This window comes from Ursus arctos, unplaced genomic scaffold, assembly GCF_023065955.2.
Source record: "Ursus arctos isolate Adak ecotype North America unplaced genomic scaffold, UrsArc2.0 scaffold_7, whole genome shotgun sequence".
Classification (NCBI taxonomy): Eukaryota; Metazoa; Chordata; class Mammalia; order Carnivora; family Ursidae; genus Ursus; species Ursus arctos.
The window spans coordinates 54843149-54865161 of record NW_026623089.1 but is presented as its reverse complement, the minus strand read 5'-3'; the positions used below and the strand labels follow the sequence as shown (position 1 = coordinate 54865161).

Below are 22013 nucleotides of genomic sequence, written 5' to 3'. Positions count from 1 at the left end.
TGGGTTAAATACAATGTTATTAAAATTAATTTCACCTGTGTATTTTAAAAAAACGTGTGGCTACTAGAAAGTTTTAAGTTACATATGTGGCTCGCATTGTATTTCTGTTGGACCCAGCTCTGCCAGACAGTGAATTTTATAGCTAAAGTTTGGGCAGAGGCACTCCGCATTGGAAGCGATGGGTTCTTATGGGTCCTTGGGCCTCAGTGCCCTCATCCCTAAGACTAGGAGGCTGGGATCCATGATCTCTAACAGATTCTTCTAGCTTGAGCAGTGTGGTGGTGGCCAGCGAGCTGTCTGGGCCTCAGTTTCCTTATTTGTCAGATGGGGTGAATGATTCCTGCCTTGCCATCTGCCCATTTATCCAGTTAGAGAAGGGAAATGGAAATACTTGGAGAGCATACGGAACTGTACGGTTGCTGGGGCACACCTGTACCAGGACACGCCTGTAGGCTCGGTGAGAGGTGGCAAGGGGGAGGGGGAGTAATGCAGAGAGGAGGGAGGGTAATCCCCGGTGCCTGGAGCTGCTCCTGCGTGTGCCCTGTATGAGGGCCAGAGGGCTGTTTTCTTTGCTGCTGCTTTACTGATGGCAGTGACTTGCCCCAGGTGATGGGGGTGAGGGTGGTGTAGCTGGAGGAGCCCTGAGGGCTTCGGATTTCTAGCCAGGTCTGCTCACACCCCTGCGCTCTTTGCACCCCAGGGCATTAGGGTCTGGTTGTCTCATAGTGAAAGCAAAACCGTCTGCACTTTGGAGACGCCCTTCTCTCTTGTCTGGAGGCACCCAGGTCGTTGGGAATTGGGAGTCTGGAGGCTGGCCCCAGCCCAGGCCTCCTGCACGAGGCTGAGAATTAAGCCTGTTGTTCTTGCCTTGCCGCATTCCAGGGCGGTTCTGTTTCCCTTGAGGCCACTGGGTCCCTCCTTCACTTTTAGCTTGTTCAGTGTGACAGGTTTGTTCTCACCCTGGGCTGCAGCTTGGTCTCGCTCACCAGCCAGGAAGCGCCTCTGGTGGGGTATTAGTGGTCGCCAGGAGGACCTTGGGCATGACCTCAAGGCCTTACACGGTTCTCCTGGCAAGAGGAGCCTGGGGAAGTAGGGGAGGAGCGACGAGTTTGGAGTCTGGAGCTGGAGCCGCAGGGCTTGCTGGGTGCTTGGGGCTACACACTTGATTTCGTGGCCCCAGCTCCCTCCTGTGTAAGATGGGGTTCCTATGCCCCCCCCCCCCCGTAGGTGTGCAGGTTGGATCAGGGCAGGTTGGTGAGCCCAGCACAGGCCCTATCCCTCCGTAACATCTCCCTTCCCCAGACCTCCTTTTCTCTTCAAGAACGGGCTTCCCATTTGCCTCCTGATTTGTCGTGAGTGCACAGACGTGTGGTATGAATAGTCTGGGGTGCCCAGCCCGTTGCATGGAAGGGCAGCTAGGGTTCAGAAGTGTAAATAAGATGGTAGATAAGGGTGAAGAACCCCGTCCTGTCCCTGGGCTGCCTGAGGGAACAAACCTCAAACTTGGTAAAGAGCCTGGGGAAAGGGAACCTCCCCTTGCAGTGTGTTAACGCCGAAGGGACCCTGTTTGCTCTGGTGACGTTCGTGCACCTTTCAGGAGCCTCTGAAGTGGAATGTATTCCCCCAACACACTTCCTCTGGAGACTCGCGGGTATTTAGCAGCCTCTGGGAGGCCTGAAGAGTGGGGTGAGAATCCAGGTTATCTGTAGGGCTGGGTGTCCTTCTGGAGATACAGATGTTGTGGGGGTGGGAGGGTTAGAGGACCAGAGAACGCCCGGAACACTCTGTCCCTCAGGCAGAGGCTGTTGGCCCCACGCAGGTGCCCAGGCGGCTGCCGTGAGGGGCTGGGCCGTTCAGGGAAGAGGAGCCGGCCTTATCTGGGCCCGCAGACCCCCGGGGGAGCTCCCTGCTAGGCGGCACCGTCACCGGGGCCTTCCCGCCCAGCCGAGCAGGCGCCCAGCCCAGGGCAGACGCCCGGAGGGCTTCGCGAGGCGGCGGAGGGCCGGGAGGGCATGGCCCCGGTGCCCGGGCGCTCAGGGCCGAGGGCGAGCGCAGATATGTGCGGGCTGCTGCAGCTCCTGGGCAGGGCGCTGGGCGCCGCCGCGGGGCCGGGGCAGGTCAGCACGCGCGCCCGGAGCGCCGACGGCCGAGGGGACGTGGCGCCGAGGAGCTGCTGGTGTTGGGCGGGGCGGGGCGCGGGGCGCCCCTCGGAGGAGGTGAGTGTGGGGGTGGACGTCGGGGGGAAGGAGGAGGGAGGCGCGCAGAGGCCCTTCACGGCCGAACCACGGAGTGGACGCTGGGTCCGCGAGGAGGGGCCTTGGGGGGTGAAGAACCGTGGGTAGCCCCCGGCTGCCTGGGGGGGGGGGGGCGGCCATGCCAGGGTGACGGCTCCTGTGCGGGGCTCTGCAGGGTGAGAACGTCTCTCCTGGTGGCCACGAGGAGCTGAGCACCAGCGGCCTTCCCAGTCGCCAAGAGCAGGACGGAACCACAGGTCCCTGGGCCGCCGCCCGCAGCAGCGAGGTGGGGCCGGGCCGTGCGGAGCCCGGGCAGGCGGGAGCGGGCGCTGGGACCTTGCTGAGGGGCAGGAGGAGGGGCGAGGCGGGCACACACCGCAGCAGGGCACAGCCTTCGGGCTCACGACGGCCTTGAACTTCCTGGGCTCTGTGCCGGAGGCGAGAGCAGGTCAGACGGCTGTGGCTGCTGGGCAGTGCCGAGGGGCGGCATGGTTTTGGCAAGGCCACGGAGCCGTGCTGCTTGTAGCGTGGTGGGGCTGTGGCGTTAATGCCACCCGCGTTCCCACGTCTCCCGGGTCTAGGAAGCACCTGGCCTGGGTGCTCCCCGGGCGGAGCAAGAAAGCTTGCAGAGGAAGAAGCACAGGACCAGGAACCAGGGAACTCAGTGTCTACTCCAGTTCTCTTGCTGACCAGTGGTCACCCTGGCCATTTGAGGAACCTCTCTGGCCTCTGATTTTTCCTTAGGGCGTTGGAAGTGACGGCCCCCGAGTCTCCCGTCCCCGAGTCTCGGGACAGGATAGTTTGAAGACCACTATGAAAGTGCTGTGCACAGTAGAGAGGCCTTTATAGTTCAAGGTCATGTGAATACATCCACATTACAGATGGAAAAACTGAGGTGCCTACAGGCTATCAAGGCCAGAGGCAGACACGGGTGTCCACGTTGCCTTGTCTGCACCTCATCACTGAACCAGGCAGGGTCCTGAGGAAATCTAAGTGTGGCTCTTAGTGCAAGTCTTAAAGGCAGGTCCTGGAGGAAATAGGAAGGAGGGGTTAAGATTTCAAAGGACAAAGTGTTTACGATTCCATTTTATTCCATTTTCCCCCCTCTCGCACCCGCTCCTGGTATGATTCTGTTTTTGTAAAACGAAATAAAAAAGGCGAGCTCTGTATGTATGAGTGTTTAGGTAGAAAAACTGTCCTAGTCCATAAAACTCTTAGTGGGGATTTCTCTGGGAAGATTAGGGGAAGAACTCAAGACTTTTTACTTTTATACATTTTTATATTGGTAATTTTTTAAATAATAGGTATATATTGCTTATTGTTACTATAACTTACTGTTAGTTAAAAAAAAAACCCTAATAAAACAGTACAATGTTTCAGAGGAATTTTGCCAGAGTCTTTCATATGCCGTGGTTTAGCGCATTTGGCTATTTCTGCCTTTTTAGTGGTCTCTTCTGTAGAATGGGTCAGTAATGTTTGGTAATCGGTGCATTTCTCCTAGGTATCTAGGTAAAAGGAGTCGAGGACACGTAATTATCAGTTAGCCAGGGCGTGGAGGGAGATGGCTTCCCTTTTGGTCGTTTAGATGGGAGGGTGGGAAATGTTATTTGATGTTCACCTTATTCTTGGCACGTTCTTAAAATTCTCCCGGTAGCTCTCTGAAGTGGAAGCATTATTACCCCTTTAACAGTGAGGAAGGCAAGACCCAGCCAAGTTAAGTAACTTGTCCAAAGTCACATAGCTACTAAATGGCAGATCTGAGGTTCAAACCCCGTTCTCTTCATCCACAGTCCTATGTTCTTTTCAAGGTGTAAGGAAAAGCCCAAAATGAGGGCTTAGAAAACCTGGAATCTAGACCCAGCTGCCACTTCCAAACCATGAGACCTGGTGTGAGTCATGGGTCTCCGTTTCCTTGACTCTAAAATGGGGATAACGCTGTCCTTCCTGCCTACCACCCTGGGTCATGGTGGTGGATGGGGGCTAACGTTATTCATGCCCGCCTCATGCCTGGCCGTGGCGTCCGTGAGTTCATTTCATCTCTTTCTGTGACATCCAGACGGGACAGTGTGTGTGACAGTCCTGTGTATAAACAGCAGAGCCCTCGGCAGATGCGAACTATTATCCAAGTGACATTCGTCACCCCGGACCGGCTCTCTTCTGAGTCAGCCTCCCTAGGAAGGGGAAGTGAATCTGATGTTGAAATCTCTGCCCTGTCCTGTCCTTAAGCAAGAGTTTTCTTTTTTTTCTTTTCTTTTTTTTTTTTTTTTAAAGATTTTATTTATTTATTCGACAGAGATAGAGACAGCCAGCGAGAGAGGGAACACAAGCAGGGGGAGTGGGAGAGGAAGAAGCAGGCTCACAGCAGAGGAGCCTGACGTGGGGCTCGATCCCAGAACGCCGGGATCACGCCCTGAGCCGAAGGCAGACGCTTAACCGCTGTGCCACCCGGGCGCCCCAAGCAAGAGTTTTCTTAACCCTCCCCTGCCGCTCCTCAGTTGTCTTTGCAAGACAGCATCTCCCTTGGAAAGTTCCCTTGAAAGGCCGGTGCTGGGCACCTGCTGTCACCCCTGCTGCCCTGCCTTGTTCTTAGTCCTCATGGGAGAGTGGAAGAGAGAAGGAGTGAAAAATTTCCATGGCCGTGTCCCCGTCCACGGGGGGTTAAAACGCCTGGGTCACCAGGGCTGACTGTGCCTCCTGCCACAAGGGTGTGTTCCCTCAGGCATGTCCAGTCTTGAATTGGTTTTTTGTGCATGTTCTGTTGGGAGCGGGAGGTGGGGCTGAAGTCAAGCACAGAGATGTTTGCGTGTGGCCCAGTGCGGGGCCCCCGGGTTCTCTCGTTAGCCAGATATCTCTGTGCCAGAGGAGCTTGGTGGGGTCGCATTCTCTCCTCCGGTGTCTCCTCCTGTCTCTGCCGTGGTCCAGCTTCTGGAGCTGCTGAGAGCTTCCAGGCCTTCTTGGTCCACAAGAAGGACAGTCCAGGACAAGGGTTTGCACACTATGAGGACACCTTCTTTTCAGGGGTTGGTGAAAGGTGCCTGGAGCCAGGACCAGGGTCGTTGTCAGTCTTGGCCAAGAGTCTGCGGGACCCAACCCATCGTATGGTGTCCAGGAGCCCGGCACCTTCCCATTCCCTTCCCAGTCTGACCGGAGTCCCGCGTGCACGTGTCAGACACCTCGTGTGAGAGGGAGCACTCCGGGACCCCAAGGGTTCCTGCCACGGATTCCTGGGAGCCTCTGGCCTGTGACAGACAATCCAAAGGCTGAGGCTTGCCGCTTGCAGCCTCCGGGGGAGGTGCTGTGCTGTGGCCTCCTGTCACCAACATGTCGAGGCAGGGGTTGGAGGCACAGGAGGGATTCTTTGGGCGCCAGTGTGCGGCCAGAGCCACCGAGCAGCAACGGTTTGTGCATGTGTCAGGGAGAAGGAGGGACGCAGGGAGGAGAGGCACGATCCGGAGATGCTGTGGAGAGGGGGTGGAAATAGAGAAGTTGAAAAGACCACAGGCTTTACCCAAACCCCCGAAGACCGGAAGCTGTCCTTTCTCAGGTCTGCCCCCCTCTGCCGTCCTCCACTCCTGGGCCGCTGGCCCCCCCTGAAGGAATAGCAGCTCTCTTGCTGGGTTTCGTGTGGGGCACAGCCACACTGAGGTCCGGAGCACCCGGGCAGGCCGGATTGGCCTGACACCCTCCCTCCTTCCCGCCACCCACAACCGAGTCGTCTTTCCCAGGTGGACAGGGGAGCGAGGCCCCTGGGCATTCTGGGCCCCTTGGAAGTGTTCTGCAGGTGTCCCCTGACGTGGGCTTCACTCCAGTGTTTACTGCGCTGCTTTTAAACTCTCATCTGTGAGTTAGGTCCTGTTTATCATGTCAGCTTTACTGCGCTGCTTTAAGGGCCCCAGTCCTTGTGCCGCAGACCCTCTGAGTCCTGCCCTGGGCACTGCCTGGCCGGCCAGTCCACTCCTGGCCCAGCATCTGCACTGGTTCAGAGGCCCCTCCTGAGCTCCCAAGGACGATGGAAAGGGCTCCCCTCGGCTTACTGTCATTCACATGAGATCCAGGAGGCCTCAGCTCCATTTCAGCTCTGCCCCAACCTACACCTTCTCTTTGGACCCCATTCCCACATCGCTTCTGAGAGGGGTTGTCCCACATAATGATTCATGAACTTGAACCAGAGGAGGGAACCCTCCTCTCCACAGATGCTTGGGGGCTGGCTTGTCTTCTGCGTCCCCAGCCTGCTTCCTCCTTTGAGCTTCTAGGCTCTTTTGTTTTTTTTTTCTCAGATCAGTGTCCCTGTGCTAACCTGCACCTTGAGTCGGGGCAGGACGGCTGTGGAGCTGCAGAGAGCCTTGGCTTTTCTAGAAGCTTCTTCCTGTCCAGCTGGAAAACCTCAGCAGCTTTACTTGGGCCTGCCTTCCGCAGAATAGGGGAACTGGTCTCCCCTGAGGGATGGGGGCGACTGTAGGGAGCAACGTTAGACTTGCAGGTATGAGACCTGACTCTCTTGGCTGTGTCTTCGAACTAATCACTTTGCTTTGTGGAGCCTCAGTTTCTGCATCTCTAAAATGGGGATCAAGAATGTGTCCCTGATGGGGTTGTTTTGAAGGTTAAGTGACCTACTGGGTAAGAAAGCACTCGATATACTGTGAGCCATAAGATAAATACAGAGTAGTATTGTCGCATTTAGAATGAATTAAATTCCTCTTTTGTGCCAGGCAAGCCGGTGAGTTCCTTTCCCTAGGGAACTCACATGTTTTACCAGAGGAGACAGGCCCGTCAATAAACCCATCATGATGGAGGGTGGGGAATGTGATAGCAGAAGCATGGCCCACGTGATACAGTAGCAATGTGACAATTATTGATTAGTGCACGGTCTTGCTCCTGCTCAGCCCTTCTCTGCCTAGCAGACAGCTCGATCTCACTGAAACACGAATCTCATTGTTGAATACTCATCAGTGTCCTTCCAAGTCTCGCTGTGCTTTGGGATCAAGTCTAAATTTGTTAATGTGCGTTACGAGATCCTGCACAATTCAGCTCCTCACAGTCTTTCTAGTTGCCTCACTTTTTACACTGTGCTTGATCCATATTGAATTTCTTTCTGTTCTTTGCACAACCCCCCGCCCCCACCTTGCCTTTGGCTTTCACACATGCTCTTGACTGTGCCTGGATGCACACTCTGACATCACGCCTCCAGGAAGCCTTCTCAGTAGACTCCTGCTCCTGGGGCTGCTCACACACCCTTGTATCGTGACTGCCTCTCCCCTGCCAGACTGTGGGCACCATGACAGCAAGTTCTGTTGATCTGGTACCAGCCTGGGGGGTAGAACAGAGTGTGTCTTCTCCTAAGGCTGTGATTCTGGCAATTTCTACTTTAGCTCTTGGTGATTTCTGATTGCTCTTCTCTGTAGGGCTTTATCACAAGGGGGAAAGGAAAAGGTGATTGTGGTAGGAGAGCTTGGGGATGGGGGCAGGGTTGTCTCTGGCCACAGAGGACACTGGGGGACTCCTGCCAATGTGCTCATGGTGCGTGAGGTAGGAGACAGGCAGGGCCTGGGGAGGACAAGGCATGGAGACCAGAGTGAGCAGAAGGCTGCCCCAGCTCAAAATATGCAGAAATGACCTAGGGTTGGGGACTCTGTGTCCTTGGGTCAGGACGCTTCCAGCCACCCTGCAAAGTGAGCGTGAGATGCCATTCTCAGAAGCAAATGAGCATCAAGGTCTTTTCAGCCTCACTGGGTCATAAATCTCTCTTTCCATCCACTGGGAGCCTTCCGTGTGCAAGGCTGCGTGCAAGGCACTGAGGGGTCAAGGTGAATGGAGCAGACACTGTAAAGGTGACAGGTGCAGAGAGATCAGTGCTGAGGGGAGGGGTCATGTCCAGCCTGAGGAACTCCGACATCTGCAGGAGGAGGTGAGGTTTGACCTGAACCTGGAAGGGTAGGGGGGATTTGGGTAGCTGGGAAGAGAAGGAAGGGCTTTCGCTGGGAAAGCCCAGGGACCCACCAGGAATGGTAGAAGTGTTTAGACTGGAGTTCAGAGAGCACGAAGCCACACCTATAGAGTGTTGGTCAGTCGGACATGGAAGACATTGCACGGCTTTGAGCAAGGGAAGGAATGGAGCAGGCTTGCACTTGAAGACGGGGACTGTGGCAGTGGTGTACAGGGTGGGTTGGAAGGGAGGGAGATTGAAGATGGAAAACCATTACGTGAATGACTGAGGAGGAATCAGGAATGAGGAATGAGAAATCCAGGTACATGGCTGTCAGGGCTTCCTAAGCCAAAGAGAAGCAAAATGAATGAATGGTGAGACAAGGTGACTTAGAGCCGGGTACACAGTAGGTGTCCAAGAAATACTTTCTGAGAGAATAAATGGGAAGACACTGTGCAGGAAGAATAGCCAGTGACAATCCAAGGGGTCCGAGGTTAGGATCCTTGGAACCCTGAGGAGGATGGGGAGCCCAGGAAGAGCAGCAGATTGGGTCAGTACTTGGAACGACTTGGAAGTATGGGCATGTCAGCCCTGGCCCATGGGCGTGGGAGCCTGGGGGCTGTCTCCATACCTTTTGGGGATGGTGGGGTTAAGGTCTCTCTGCTCTGGGCCTGCCACCCCAGGTTCTGAAGGATTCCAGCCCTTTGGCCACTGTTTCCACCTACCTAGAAATCATGCCTGGGGAAACCCACCAGCACCACTGTCTCATTATTTAATACTAATGGCTGATGTTTATTGGGCAGTTTCTGTGATCTAAGTGCTTCTCCGTCTCACCTGATCTTTAAACTCTCATCTGTGAGTTAGGTCCTGTTTATCATGTCAGCTTCTCAGTTGAGGAAACTGAACTTCACACAGCTGTTAAGTGATGGTGCTGGGATTTGAGCCCCGCGTGGCTGGCTCTGGCACCCTTGTTCTTGACCTCTGCGACACTGCCATCTGTCTGAGGGTGAGCCAGCCCCTTCTCACCGAGGAAAGGAGTCATGTGCAGGCTTAGGGCACCTCTGGCACGTGCTTGGGGATCGAAGGGCAACTTCTGTGTAACAGTCGTGGATTGGAAGGGACTTGAGGCTACCTGGTTCATTTTACAGGAAGAACTGGGGCTGGGAGCATTTGCAGGACTGCTCTGAGGGACATGGCTGATGGCATTTGCATGACTGCCCATCTGATCATGTGGTGTGTCAGAGTTTGTGGGAGCTGGATTGTCCTAGACGGGCGGGCATCTCACCCTGTCCTGTCCTTTCCCTGCCAGACTCAAGCTGAAATGACCTTCAGGCTTGGCCTCACTTTCCTTCCTTCTTATCCTTCCCCCAGATTGACAAGTATCTCTATGCCATGCGGCTCTCTGATGAAACCCTGATAGATATCATGACTCGTTTCAAGAAGGAGATGAAGAATGGCCTCTCCCGGGATTTTAATCCAACAGCCACAGTCAAGATGTTGCCAACGTTTGTAAGGTCCATTCCTGATGGTTCAGGTGAGTTTCTCATCCAGAGATTGGGCTCCGAGAGCTGAATTCTCTGTGCAAACGTCCTTCCTACTTTCTTTCATTTGTTCATTTTATTCCTTCACTCCTCCACTCATTCATTCTTTCATTCATTCATCCATCTGTTCTGCCATCCATCCATCCTCCATCCATCCATCCATCCATCCATCCTCTATCCATCCATCCAGCCATCCATCCAGCCATCCATCCTTCATCCATCCATCATCCATCCATCATCCATCCATCCATCCTTCATTCATCCATCCCTCCATCCATCCTCTATCCATCCATCCATCCATCATCCATCCATCCATCCATCCATCCTCTATCCATCCATCCAGCCATCCATCCATCCAGCCATCCATCCTTCATCCATCCATCATCCATCCATCCATCCATCCATCCATCCATCCATCCTTCATCCATCCATCATCCATCCATCATCCATCCATCCATCCTTCATTCATCCATCCATCCATCCAGCCATCCATCCTTCATCCATCCATCATCCATCCATCCATCCATCCATCCATCCTTCATCCATCCATCATCCATCCATCATCCATCCATCCATCCTTCATTCATCCATCCATCCATCCATCCATCCATCCTCTATCCATCCATCCATCCATCCTCTATCCATCCATCCAGCCATCCATCCATCCAGCCATCCATCCTTCATCCATCCATCATCCATCCATCCATCCATCCATCCATCCATCCATCCATCCATCCTTCATCCATCCATCATCCATCCATCATCCATCCATCCATCCTTCATTCATCCATCCATCCATCCGTCCTCTATCCATCCATCCATCCATCCATCCATCATCCATCCATCATCCATCCATCCATCATCCATCCATCCAACATATGCCTGCTGAACATCTACCATGTGCCAGGCACTGGAGATACCATGGTTGGACAAGGCTGATCTGCCCTCATTGTACTGACTGTCTAGTGGCTAATGATAAGGGTCGTGTGTATGGGCCTGACAGATGCTGTGTGCGTTGCTCTGCTGTCACTAGAACATGAAAGATTCCAGAACAAATGAGGAGTTCATTTTAGGAAAAATCTCTTCATCGGGGCACCAAGACCTCCTTTCAGATAAGTAGCAATCCCAGTGGCCAGCTGGCTATTGGACTCAGAGGGGAGATTCAAGTTCCCCTCTAAAAATATTTTATAGATGTTAAATGAAGGTAGCCCCTAGAGCAGACAAACGGTGAAGGGAGGTAGAATTGGAGAAAAGAATTCTCCTTTCAGTGTGCATCTGTATAAAAGTTCAGTGCCCCACAAAGGGGAGTTGGGGGCTCCCCGAGGATCGTCAGTATCCCCTTCTCCAGAGGAGTGGGCTTAGCTCCTGCACTCGGCAGAGCGGAAGCTGAGAGGGCACAGCTCGGCACGCTCAGTGGAGGCTGTTCTGTGCGGCTGACCCGCAGCTAGCAGTCTGCAGGGGCAGGTGCTGTGCTGGCCCCAGCTCGGCACCCTCCCAGGAATCCTGCTTGGAGGGGTGTTCTCTGCTCTGGACTGGGGTTCACCTGCTGCATGTGAGAGGGGGAGAGATTACGGCGAAGGCCGGTTTCTCTAGGTTTCTCTGGGGTTTGTGAGCCCACACCCCGAGAGCCTGGCCCTCGCACTGCTGTCCCTTCCCTGCTCTGGGGGCTTCGTTTCAAGCCTTGATTTGGGGCATGTGGTACGCAGCCTGCAAAGTGAGTGTCAGGGAAACAGCGCTCTGCTTGGGGTTCACAGAGGACGGGCGGGCACACGGCTTGTTGGAGCGGACTGGCCGCGGGGGGACCGTCCTGTCGTGTCCGCGGTGCTCTTCAGAAGTCCCGGAGGAGATCTGGATGCTGATGGAGGCCACGTGCTCTGTGGGCTCTGTGGCCACGGGTGGAGCTTGCGTCACGTACGCATTGGCGTTTGTCTCTCTCGTGTTCTTGACTGTTGGAAATCTATTCCACCTCCGTCCTTTTGTTTTCCTTGAGGTCCTGGTTACCAGCAGTTTTAACTTTTTAATAACGACCACAGAAATTCTGGGCACCGGAGTGATGGGGCTCTGGTGTGCCCGGGGTTTTGTCCTGATGTCTCTGGCTTTGTGGTTCACTCCTGCTTTTTCCCAGCTCCGGCTGGCGCCCACATCGAGGAGCATTGAGCCTTTCTGGGATTAGCAGAGTTCTGTCGGAGAGACATGGCGGTGGCTGCTTCCAGCTAAGGGAAGGGGAAGGAGGGGGAGGTAACATGGGTATGGGCAGCCCCCAGAGGGTCCCTACTCTGGCTCAGCTTGGGAGAGCGCAGAGGGATACCTGATGCCCACAGGGCAACCGATCCTGTGTGACTGGCCCAGGGCTAACATGTCCAAGGGCCATATGTCATGCCGGGACCATATGTCAGCCCGGGGTGCTCTCCTTTACTCTTTCAGAAACATTTGCAGAGTCGAGGGTCTCTAAGTGTGATCCAGCTATCCTAGTAATCTAGCCACTTACCCCATCAGCTATTTTTCAACGTAAGGCCCAGAATTCGGACTCACTGGGGAAAAACACTCTGCAGCCCTCTCCCAGACATTCATAACAGATGCCAAGACACTGTAGGCCCTGAGCTGTCCTGCGGAAAAGAAATCTGTTGAATCTGGCTTAGCTGCCTTTTCCCCTAACCTTTGATCTTTTCTTACATACTTCATCTATTTTGAGACGCTTTTTAGTTTGTCTCTGCAATCAGCAGTGCACCTGAAAATTATAATGGGTGGTGTTCGTTCGTTCTTTGTGTTACGTATAACGACGCGTCTTAAGTGTGATGACGTGTGGTAACATGCAGTGCTGGGGAATGCTGTCCTGGCGTTTCTGGAACGGGACCCAGCAGCCTGGGCCCCACACCTCCTTTTGAGCCTCCCTATTCTCCAGTGTGGATGGGGCCAAATATTTAGGGCCTCTGAGGAACACAGAGTGGTGTTGACAGAAGGAGGATGGGGGTGAAACCAAAGCCCTGCAGTACGAGGACCCCCTGCACAGCCTGGGTCTGCCGGTTGGCTCTCAGCACCCTCCCCTGCCTCACCCGCCCAGCCCTGCCCCTGCCTTCATGTGCCTTCTGGCTTCCAGTGGTGGAGGGCAGTCCTTGGTGCTGCTTGGCCTGCCAGCTGCATGTCTCCAGTCTCTGCCTATGTCATCACAGGGCATTTCCCTCTTATGGGGATCCTAATCAGATTAGGCCCCACATGTGGCTCAGCGCTCGTCTTAACCTGATTACATCTGCAGAGACCTTGTTTCCAAATAAGGTCACGTTTCCGGGTCCCAAGGGTTAGGAGTTCAGTATATCTTTTTGGGGTGCACAGTGCAACCCTAACACACACTATAGCCTTGCTCCCTATAACTGTTCCTACTGTTCATGGTTGGGCTCAGTTCATGTGCCCTGGGGCCCCCCCTCCCTTTGGAAGGGACCCTACAGCCCCACACAGGCATTGACGCCGATGCCAAGGCCTCGCATACCTGCCCCCAGTCCACTCCCTGCCCCTTTGGGACCGGGGTGCCTCTGACCCTCACCTCCCCTGCACCCCTTTATCAACCAAGAGCCAAGGGGTCCCCTGGAGTAGTCACAATGCGGACCTCCTTGATAGTAAACCTTCGCGCTGTTCCCTTTTTAAATGTTAATCACTGCTTTAACTGTATAATTAGTCAGCGACAGAATTAGTGGTAATCCCAAACCACTGAGGGATAAATTGGACTCAGCTCAGTGGAGAAATGCCCCCACCTGTTAAGGGCTGTGTGACTTCCGAGACAAAGGGAGAAACAAACCTTTTCCTTTCCTGCTGACCTTGACCCTGGGGGACTGGACTCAAAGTTTTGAAACTCCACTGAGGTTTTTGGAAATGCATCAGCACAATTTCATTATGTTTTTACCCCTTTGGACATTTGTTATGGGCAGTGGTTTTTCTTTAATTGCTCTTTAGTAATCTATACTTTATTTTTTTTTAAAACCCTAAAGTGGCTTTTAGCTGCTGCATATCCTTTTTGGAGTAGGAAGGGTATGAATAATAAATAAAAGAAGGAAGATATTGAAGCCTTTTTACTTTGGTGACTTGGCTAAACAAAAAGTCCCTTTTCAGAGCTGTGCGTCCCTGGGGATAGCTGGCGCTCTGCGTCTGGCTTCTCTCAGAAGGGCTCGCTCTCTGTCTCATTCTTGAGACCTCCCCTTTTTTCTCTTCTTCTCATTTCTCAGTAAGGATATTGGAAATACCAATTCGATGGCAAGGTTTTTGAGGGTAAATTGAGTTGAATATTTCGCTGTTTCTGCCTCGTGGTTCTGAGCATGCCCTTTACCCAAAGCGTAAGTTGGAAAATATTTGATTTGTGGTGTGTTCAGTTAATTTTTTGGGCCCCAAATCCACATAGCATTACTTTTGGTCAAAGGACAGAAAATACTATCTTTTCCCATGGCATTTGGGCTGTTCACTTCCCTTTCTCTGTCTCTGTCTCCTTACCTGGGAAGATGCTTGGAGTGTCTCAAAAATTCTCTCCACCTGTGAAATCTATGCGTCTCGGGTTCTGGTTGGGGTTTTTGTCCTCGAGTAGCTGGGTTGCAGACACGGAGGGAGAGCCTCTGTATCTCGTACCGAATCAGTTCATCGAGCAGGGCCAAGGTAGTCATTTCCTGAAGGCGGGCTTTCTGTTTGCCCTGTATTCCGTCCAGTGCAGACCTGGACTCAAGAGAGCCATCTGTCCCTGTGTTTGTTTTCCATTATTTGCTGTGAATAATGGCGGTCATCATAAAGTGGAGAGTTGCCAGGGGCCCTTCAGATGCTTTGTGTAATGAGCCTTCTTTGGAAGAGCATTTCTCCTGGCTTCGGTGGAAATGGAAAATGTGGGAAGAAGTTGCAAGTGGAGGCGGCAGGGGCAGGAAGGAAGGTTGAGGCCAAAGATTTGAAGAGGTAGTTGGAGGGAAGCCCAGTGCTATAAAGAGAGGCTGACCTTGAAAAAAAGGAGGGGGGGGGGACAAACAAACCCAGAACACTGGATTCATCTCTGGCTCTGCTGCTCATTAGCTGTCTGACCTTGGAGGCGTCACTTAACTTCCATACGCTTCCATTTCCTCATCTGTAAAATGGGTCGTCAAACCCTGCTTTCCCTGCCTTGGAAGGCTGCAAGAGGATCAAATGAAAGTGTCTTTGGAAACTGTAAACCACCATGAGAGTTCCAGCGGGTCCTTGTCCGCCTTAGCATAGTGTCACCTAATAAGTAACTTTCTAAGAATTCTTTGGGAGGGCCCTTCCCACTGATGCGGCCCGTCAGAGGAGCCCCACCATCAGGCCTACACGTGTAGGTCTGGCCCTGGAAAAAAAAAAAAAAAGATTCAGAATTTTTCAGAATCCACTGGCATCTCTGTGATGTTATAGGGGGAGGAGGCAGAAAAAAAGGGAAGCAAAGGCAGGCCGTCTCCCACTCTACCACCCCACAAAATGTGGAGGAGCCCCCAGATGGCAGCTTTGGTGCCTCTGCAGTGGGGTGACGGGACACCGTAGCTCTAATCGGAGAACCAACCTGAGATAAAATAGATGCCCTTTGTTTGGGAGGCCCAGTAGGTATTTGGGGGATTCGTTCCCTAATAAGGAATATTGGACTTAGGAGCCTTCTGGTTGTAGCTGAAAGAAATCTAACTCAAATTTGTATAAGGAAAAAGAGCAACATTTTAGCTTCATATAACTGGGAAATGGAGTTGTAAGTTGGCTTCTGTATCCGGGGACTCACCTGTCTCTTACTCTTTCAGTCTGCGTGTTGGCTGCATTCGAAGGTTGCCTTTTCCTTAGGGTGGCAGAGGTAGGTGGCCCTGGCAGCTCTAGCCGACGCCCGCCTCAGACCTAGTGATCCCAGGGATGGTCTTGGAAAGGGTGATGACTGGTTGACTTGGGTCATGTGCCCATCCTGAACCAATCATGCTGGCCAAGATGGGAGCCTCTGGATGCTCCTGGATCGTGAGCCTGCATCCCACATTGGTCCCCCTAGAGCTGGAGCAGGGGGTCAGCTTACCCCCAACCTCAGATGAAAAATGGGGACGGTAGTTATCTAAAGAGATGCTAGACAGCCAACAAAGTTGACCAGAAGTCTTGCTGCCCTTACCAGAAGTCATTCCTTGGTATCTTTTGCCCTGGCAGAGAATAGGACCAGACAGACATGCATTTGATCCAGACGGTTCTTTTGAACTAGCAGCAAACACTGATTCCCTGCTGTGTGCAGGACTGAGCAGGGGGGGGGAGGAAGTAAGCCTGTTACATTGCCCTCGCCTTCACCTCGCTCATCATCCCACTGAGGAAGATAAGATACATGCACATAAAGGATAGTGAGCATCACAATATTTGCAACTGTGTGAGTGACTAAGAAAAGGGAGGGGCTCTGAGTGCCAGAGGTGTGACCACGAGCAAGTCGTTCAGCTGGATTGGTTGGAGCTTCCTTCTCCGTAAACCGAGAAGATGAGTCGCTATTTGTCCCATGTCTTCCGAGCTGCCAGTGTGATTTGCAGAAGCAGGTGCCAGCTGCCATTTCTTTGAGCAATCACCAACGCACCCTGCAACCAGGGTCACTGCTCAGGGAGGGATCAGGAACCGCACTGGGCTTGACAAAGGCCCTCCTTAAATCGGTCAACTCCCACTTCAGGTGTGAGGAGTGTTCCGTGTTTAGTGTTGTCTTGACATCTCAAGGTCACCTTTTCTGGTTTGCCGGCTCTGACTGAACTTCTTGGGACCCCGTTGACCTGTACTTGTTGAAAAAAGGAGCAGGGGAGAGCTGGAGTGGACAGGCCGCAGCTGGAGGCTGGGCTGGAGCGGGGGTCTTTGCAGGGTTGCAGAAGTGGGGCCCAGCCCCGTATACCCTAAGACCAGAGTCGTCCGGTTATCGGCAGCTGAGGTCATTTTCACTTATCCTGCTTGAAAAACTTCAGGCCTGGGTCCTGCAGAGGTGCTGCTGAAACCCGACTCCTTCCTGCGGCCCGGGGCTGAAAGCTCTCACCCGATCTGGGTCCACACAGACACTGACACCACGAACTGGGAGCTCCCCGCAGACACCTGGAACCTGAGCGCCAGAAGCTGCTTTCACGGAAGACCTTCGATTCAACTGAAAATGAGACTTTTGACCCGGCCAGCAACCGAAAAATAGGTCATGCTATTTTTTTTTAAGTTATGATATAAATAAAGTCGGTGTAAAACGGAAAATAAATAAATGTTTATTTAAACATTAAAGCAGTAAAAAATTAAGTTAAAACATTGAAACAAAGCAAAAAGCACCCATAATTTCATGCTAGCACGGTGTTTGCCTCTGTGTCTGTTCATCTGCGCAAGTGGTTGGAATCTGTGCGCACGGTCTTCACTGGAGAACGAGGCGGAACACCACCAAAAGCCGCAAGGAGTCGTGGGTGTTGAGGAACCCCAGAAAGAAGGGCGGCCGTCCTGGTGGTGCTGAAGGCTCACTCCACTGCCACCCCTGGGGATCCGTGCCCACGAGGTCTGTCCAGCAGGCAGTTTGAACCGGTGGTGATGACTCTGAGCTTTGGATTCACGTTCTGGCTCTGCCGCTTAGGTTGTGTGCTTGTGCTGGTCACCTAACCCCCCCAGCCTTTACTTGCTCACCTGCAAAATGGGGATCACAGCGGTAGCTACCGCACAGGGTTGAGGGAGTTAAAAGTAAAATGATGTGTCTGAAGGACTTAGCAACTGAGCGCACAGAGGCTCAGTGAGTGTTAGTTGATGGTAAAATAAAGTGCTTTTGATATTCTAGGAATTCGTCCCCCTGAGTGGAAGAGCCACCTCCTACCGAATTCAGTTTTTTAACTGGGTAAGCACCGTGGGGATTAGGGTTCTGATGGGAACCCCAAGATAATGCTAAACTGGGGCGCCCGGCCGGCTCAGTCAGTAGAGCATGCGACTCTTGATCTCGGGGTTGTGAGTTCGAGCCCCACGCTGGGGGTAGAGATTACTTAAAAATAAAATCTTTAAAAAAACCCACAAAATACCAAAAAACCTCTAAACAAATTTGAACAAATCACGAAGCCAGTATCAGAATTTCCTACAAATCTGTGACTCCTGCTTCCCGGCATTCTTCCTTGGTCTGTTTCCTTTGGATCATAGAAGTGATTTAAAACCAGGGGCACCATGTGGTATATTCGTACAATGGAATATGATTCAGTCATAGAGGTGGGTGAGGTACTGAAACAGGCCACCAGAGACGAACCGTGAAAACATCAGCTCTGGTAGGTGAAGGAAGCCATCCACAGTAGGCCACCTCTCGTACGAGTCTGTGGACATGAAATGTCCAGGTAGGAACAACTAGAGAGACAGACGGTAGATTTGTGGTTGTTGGTGGATAAGAGGGGTTGCCAGGAAGTGGGGAGTGACTGCTTGTGGGTACGGAGTTTCGTTCTGGGATGCCGAAAATGTTCTAAAATTAGGTAGTGGTGATGGTGGTGCAACTCCGTAAATATACTGAAAAACCACTGAATTCTACCCTTTAACATGGATGAACTGTAACAAACTGGAATTAAAATAAGAACCTTAAAAAAGAAAATGGATGGTTTATATGATATATGAATAATTTCACAATAAAGCTGTCATTTAAGAAACCAACCAGTGGGCCGCACCACTGCTCTGTGCTTAGTGACCAATAAGCAGGGCCACCTTGAGGGAGTGAATGATGGGGTCACCAGCCCCTGTGATCAAGCAGCCACCGAGCATTAGTTGAGCTCTTACTGTATATCAGACACCATTCTAAGTTCCAGAAATAGAGCAGTGTGTCAGGGCTGACAGGTTGGTGGAATCAAAGACAAAGATGTGTCTGCTTTATGAAAGGGAAGCTTTTTTTTTTTCCTTCCTAACCATTACCTTAAAAAATAATAAGAAGAAAGCTCAAGAGACCCAGAATAGCCAAAACAATCTTGAAAAAGAAGAACAAAGTTGGAGGACTTTCACTTCCTGGTTTCAAATTTTACTACAAAGCAACATTAATCAAGATGCCGTGGTACTGGCATAAGGATAATAGATCAGTGGATCAGAACTGAGAGTTCAGTATATCAATTATATATCAAAATTGGGGGAAAAAAAGAATTGAGAGTTCAGAAATCCATACATGTATGGTCCCTTGGTTTTTGACAAAGGTGCCAAGACTGTTCAGTGAAGGAAAGAGCAGTCTTTTCAGCAAATGGTGCTGGGGTAGCTGGATATCTACATGTAAAAGAACTAGGTTGGACCCCTACCTCACACCATAAAGAAAAATCAACTCATATAAGAGCTAAAACTATAAAACTCTTGACAGGAAACATAGGTGTGAATCTCTGGGACCCTGGATTTGGCAATGACTTCTAAAATATCCCAAATGCACAAAGAACAAAGGAAAACAACAGATACGTTGTACTTCATCAAAATGGAAAACTTTTATGCTTCAAAAGTCACCATTAAGAAAGTGAAAAGACAATCCACAGAACGAGAGAAAATATTTGCAAGTCATATATCTGATAGGGACTTACATCTAGAACGTGAAGAACTCTTACAACTCAACACTCCAAAGACAATCCAATGTTTAAAACAAGCCAGGGAATCTGAATAGGCATTTCTCCAAAGATGGTAAAAAATGGCCAAGAAGTATGTGAAGAGAGGTGCTCATTGTCATTAGCCAGAGAAATGCAAACCGAAATAAAATAAGATGATGATAAGAATTGAGGCTGTGGAGAAATCGGAACCTTTATGTATCACCTGGAGTGGACGAGGGGGCAGCTCCTCAGACACCAACGGGAGTTCCTCAGAAAGTTCAACGTGAGTTTGCACTCGACAGCCGTTCTCCTTCTAGGTGTATACCCAAGGGAAACAGAAACAGGGCCACACAAGAACGTGTGCGGAAGTAGTCATGGCAGTGTTATTCGTGACAGCCAGAGGTAGAAACTACCCAGACGTTCCATCCACAGACAGACGGGTGAATGAAATGGGGTACCTCCATTGTGGACTGTTACCTGGCCATCCAGAAATGACGTATTGACACGTGCTACACCAGGACACTGGCCACAGACGTGCTGTGTGGTGCCGTTCATAGCAACGGTCCAGAATGCACACGGCTGTGGAGGCAGTAGGTTAATGGTTGCGTAGGGCAGTGGGGAAAGAGGGTGCTTGCTTGCTTGAGACGGAGATAGTTAAAGAGTACAGGATTTCCTTTTCGAGGTGATGAAAGCACTCTAAAACTGGTTTGTGGCAATGGTGGCATCACTGAGTATATGAAAAACCGTGGAATCGCACACGTTAAACGGGTGACTTGTATGGTGATTTATGTCTCAATGATGCCATTACCGAAAAATAGAAATTAAAGATGCTTCCCTGGGAAAATGAGATCCCAAGCAGACTTGTATTTATGCTGCGGTAGGATTGAGGGCTTCAGGGACTCTGAGGGCTCGGGATGGCAGCTGTGGCCGTCACCCCTGGCCTGGTACCCATTGGGACAGTTGGGGATGTCACATCAGTAGTAAAATTCGCAGATTTTCACCGCGTTTTTGGAAGCATGTGTGAGAGTTACTAATGAGAAATAGGGTAAAGAATGTTAGGTGGTGGCTTGATGGTTCGGGACCCTTCCCACGGCCTCCTCCCTTGCTGCCGTCTGGTGGCCCGGGCGCACGGTGCCATCATCTGTGTCCCACTGAGGCACATATCAGTCAGTGCACACATTGGCCTGAGGGATGCCACTGTATCAAGCCAGTTCCTCCTACGTGACTAAGAGGCACTTCTGTTAAAAGCCGTCCCCGGGTGGAAACAACACAGGTGCGCCCTGGCAGGTGAGCGGACAGGCAGTGTGGAAACTACAGACGGTGATGATAGCACCGGCCTCAGCCGTGAAGCTCTGACACGTGCTACGACATGGACTTTGAGACGTTATGCAAAGCAAAATGGGCCAGACACAAAAGGCCAAGTGTTGTGTGGTTCCACTTCTGTCAACCAGCCAGACGAGGCAAATCCGTAGTGACCCCAAGGCGAGAGGCAATGACCGGGGACTAGGGGAGGAGGAGTGGGGAATGGTTCTAGAGTTTCATCACTCTGTCAGGGCTGATGAAAAGGTTTGGCGATGGATGGTGGTGGTGATGCTTGCACAACATTGTGTTTAATGCCACTTAAAGATGGTTACAGCGGTGAATTTTATGTTATGTGGATTTTACCACAATTTAACCCCCCCTCCCCCCGGGGAATAAGCGGAGGTGTGGCAGGAACTCAGGGCATGGGATGGACCTGAGAGACGGGGTGTTGTCGGAGTTGAAATGTTGTTTGTATTTTATGGATAATGGTGCTGTTTGGGGGAAAGGGTCGGGAATTAGAGAACTTGGGTGGGCCTCCGTACGGAGTTCGGCCCTCGCCTTCCCCTGCTTGGAGCCGGCCTGCCGCATGCCGGGCTGGGACGGTTTCCCTGGCCCGTGTTCCAGACAGGGCAGTGGTTGGGTGAGGGTTGCACGGGGGGGAGGCAGGCCAGCCAGACCCTGTCAGGAAGCGAGCAAAGTGTGGGGCCTTCCTGTCACATGTGACCCTGATGTGGTACCTGTTGTCTCCCCAAACAGAAAAGGGAGATTTCATTGCCCTGGATCTTGGCGGGTCTTCCTTTCGAATTCTGAGGGTACAAGTGAATCACGAGCAAAACCAGAATGTTCACATGGAGTCCGAGATTTATGACACCCCGGAGAACATCGTGCATGGCAGTGGAAGCCAGGTGGGTCCCCGCGCCCTTCGGATCAGCCCCAGTGGGCTCATACCTCTGGGGACCAGCCCCCCGAGCTCTAGTGTCTGCGCCCCTGGAAGGAGTCCCTCATAGATTCATGTGGAGGGGGGCTCCTGGGTGCAAGGGAGTGACCATCTCAGGACAGCCCACGTCTGGGAAAATTGGTGGATGGGAGGGGGGGCCCTGGGACTTTCACAGGCTGGAGGGTATGAAGCGGGGGCCCAGCAGCTCTGTGGATAAATATATTCATTTCCTAAGGATCCTGGGGTTGGCTCCCCAGCACTGGTTTCGCAGAGCCCTTGGGTGAAAACACCCTTTCTTCCAAGTCATTGGCCTCCTCACCCAGCTCAGCTGGGGCCCAGGCCTCGCAGGATCTGGCTGTGACCTTGTGACAGGGCTAGTCAAGGGCTCCTGAGAGTCCTTGGTACAGAAAGTCACCCCTCTTCCGTCACATTTGATATCCGAGGCCCATCCCCTTGCTGGGGCGCCCCCGGAAGGGCTGTCTTCCGGGGCTGGCCAAGGGGCTGTGGGCGGGACCAGAAGGGCCTGTTGCCCTTGCCCCATCCATCTGGTTGTGGTGAGAGGTCGAGGACCCT

The 22013-nt window shown here is 52.3% G+C and overlaps 1 protein-coding gene across 2 annotated transcripts in view; it reads left to right on the top strand.

The window, feature by feature from the left end:
• The window catches only part of HK1 (hexokinase 1), a 63647-nt gene that overhangs the window by 8651 nt on the left and 32983 nt on the right, over positions 1-22013 (top strand). The window contains exons 2-3 of one of the 2 annotated variants that reach the window (XM_026504361.4): positions 9529-9691; positions 21260-21408. In XM_026504361.4, the coding sequence (XP_026360146.1) occupies positions 9529-9691; positions 21260-21408 (312 nt within the window). Of the gene's footprint in view, positions 1-9528; positions 9692-21259; positions 21409-22013 lie in introns of those variants that run through there. The other variant, XM_057308520.1, reaches the window with a different exon arrangement.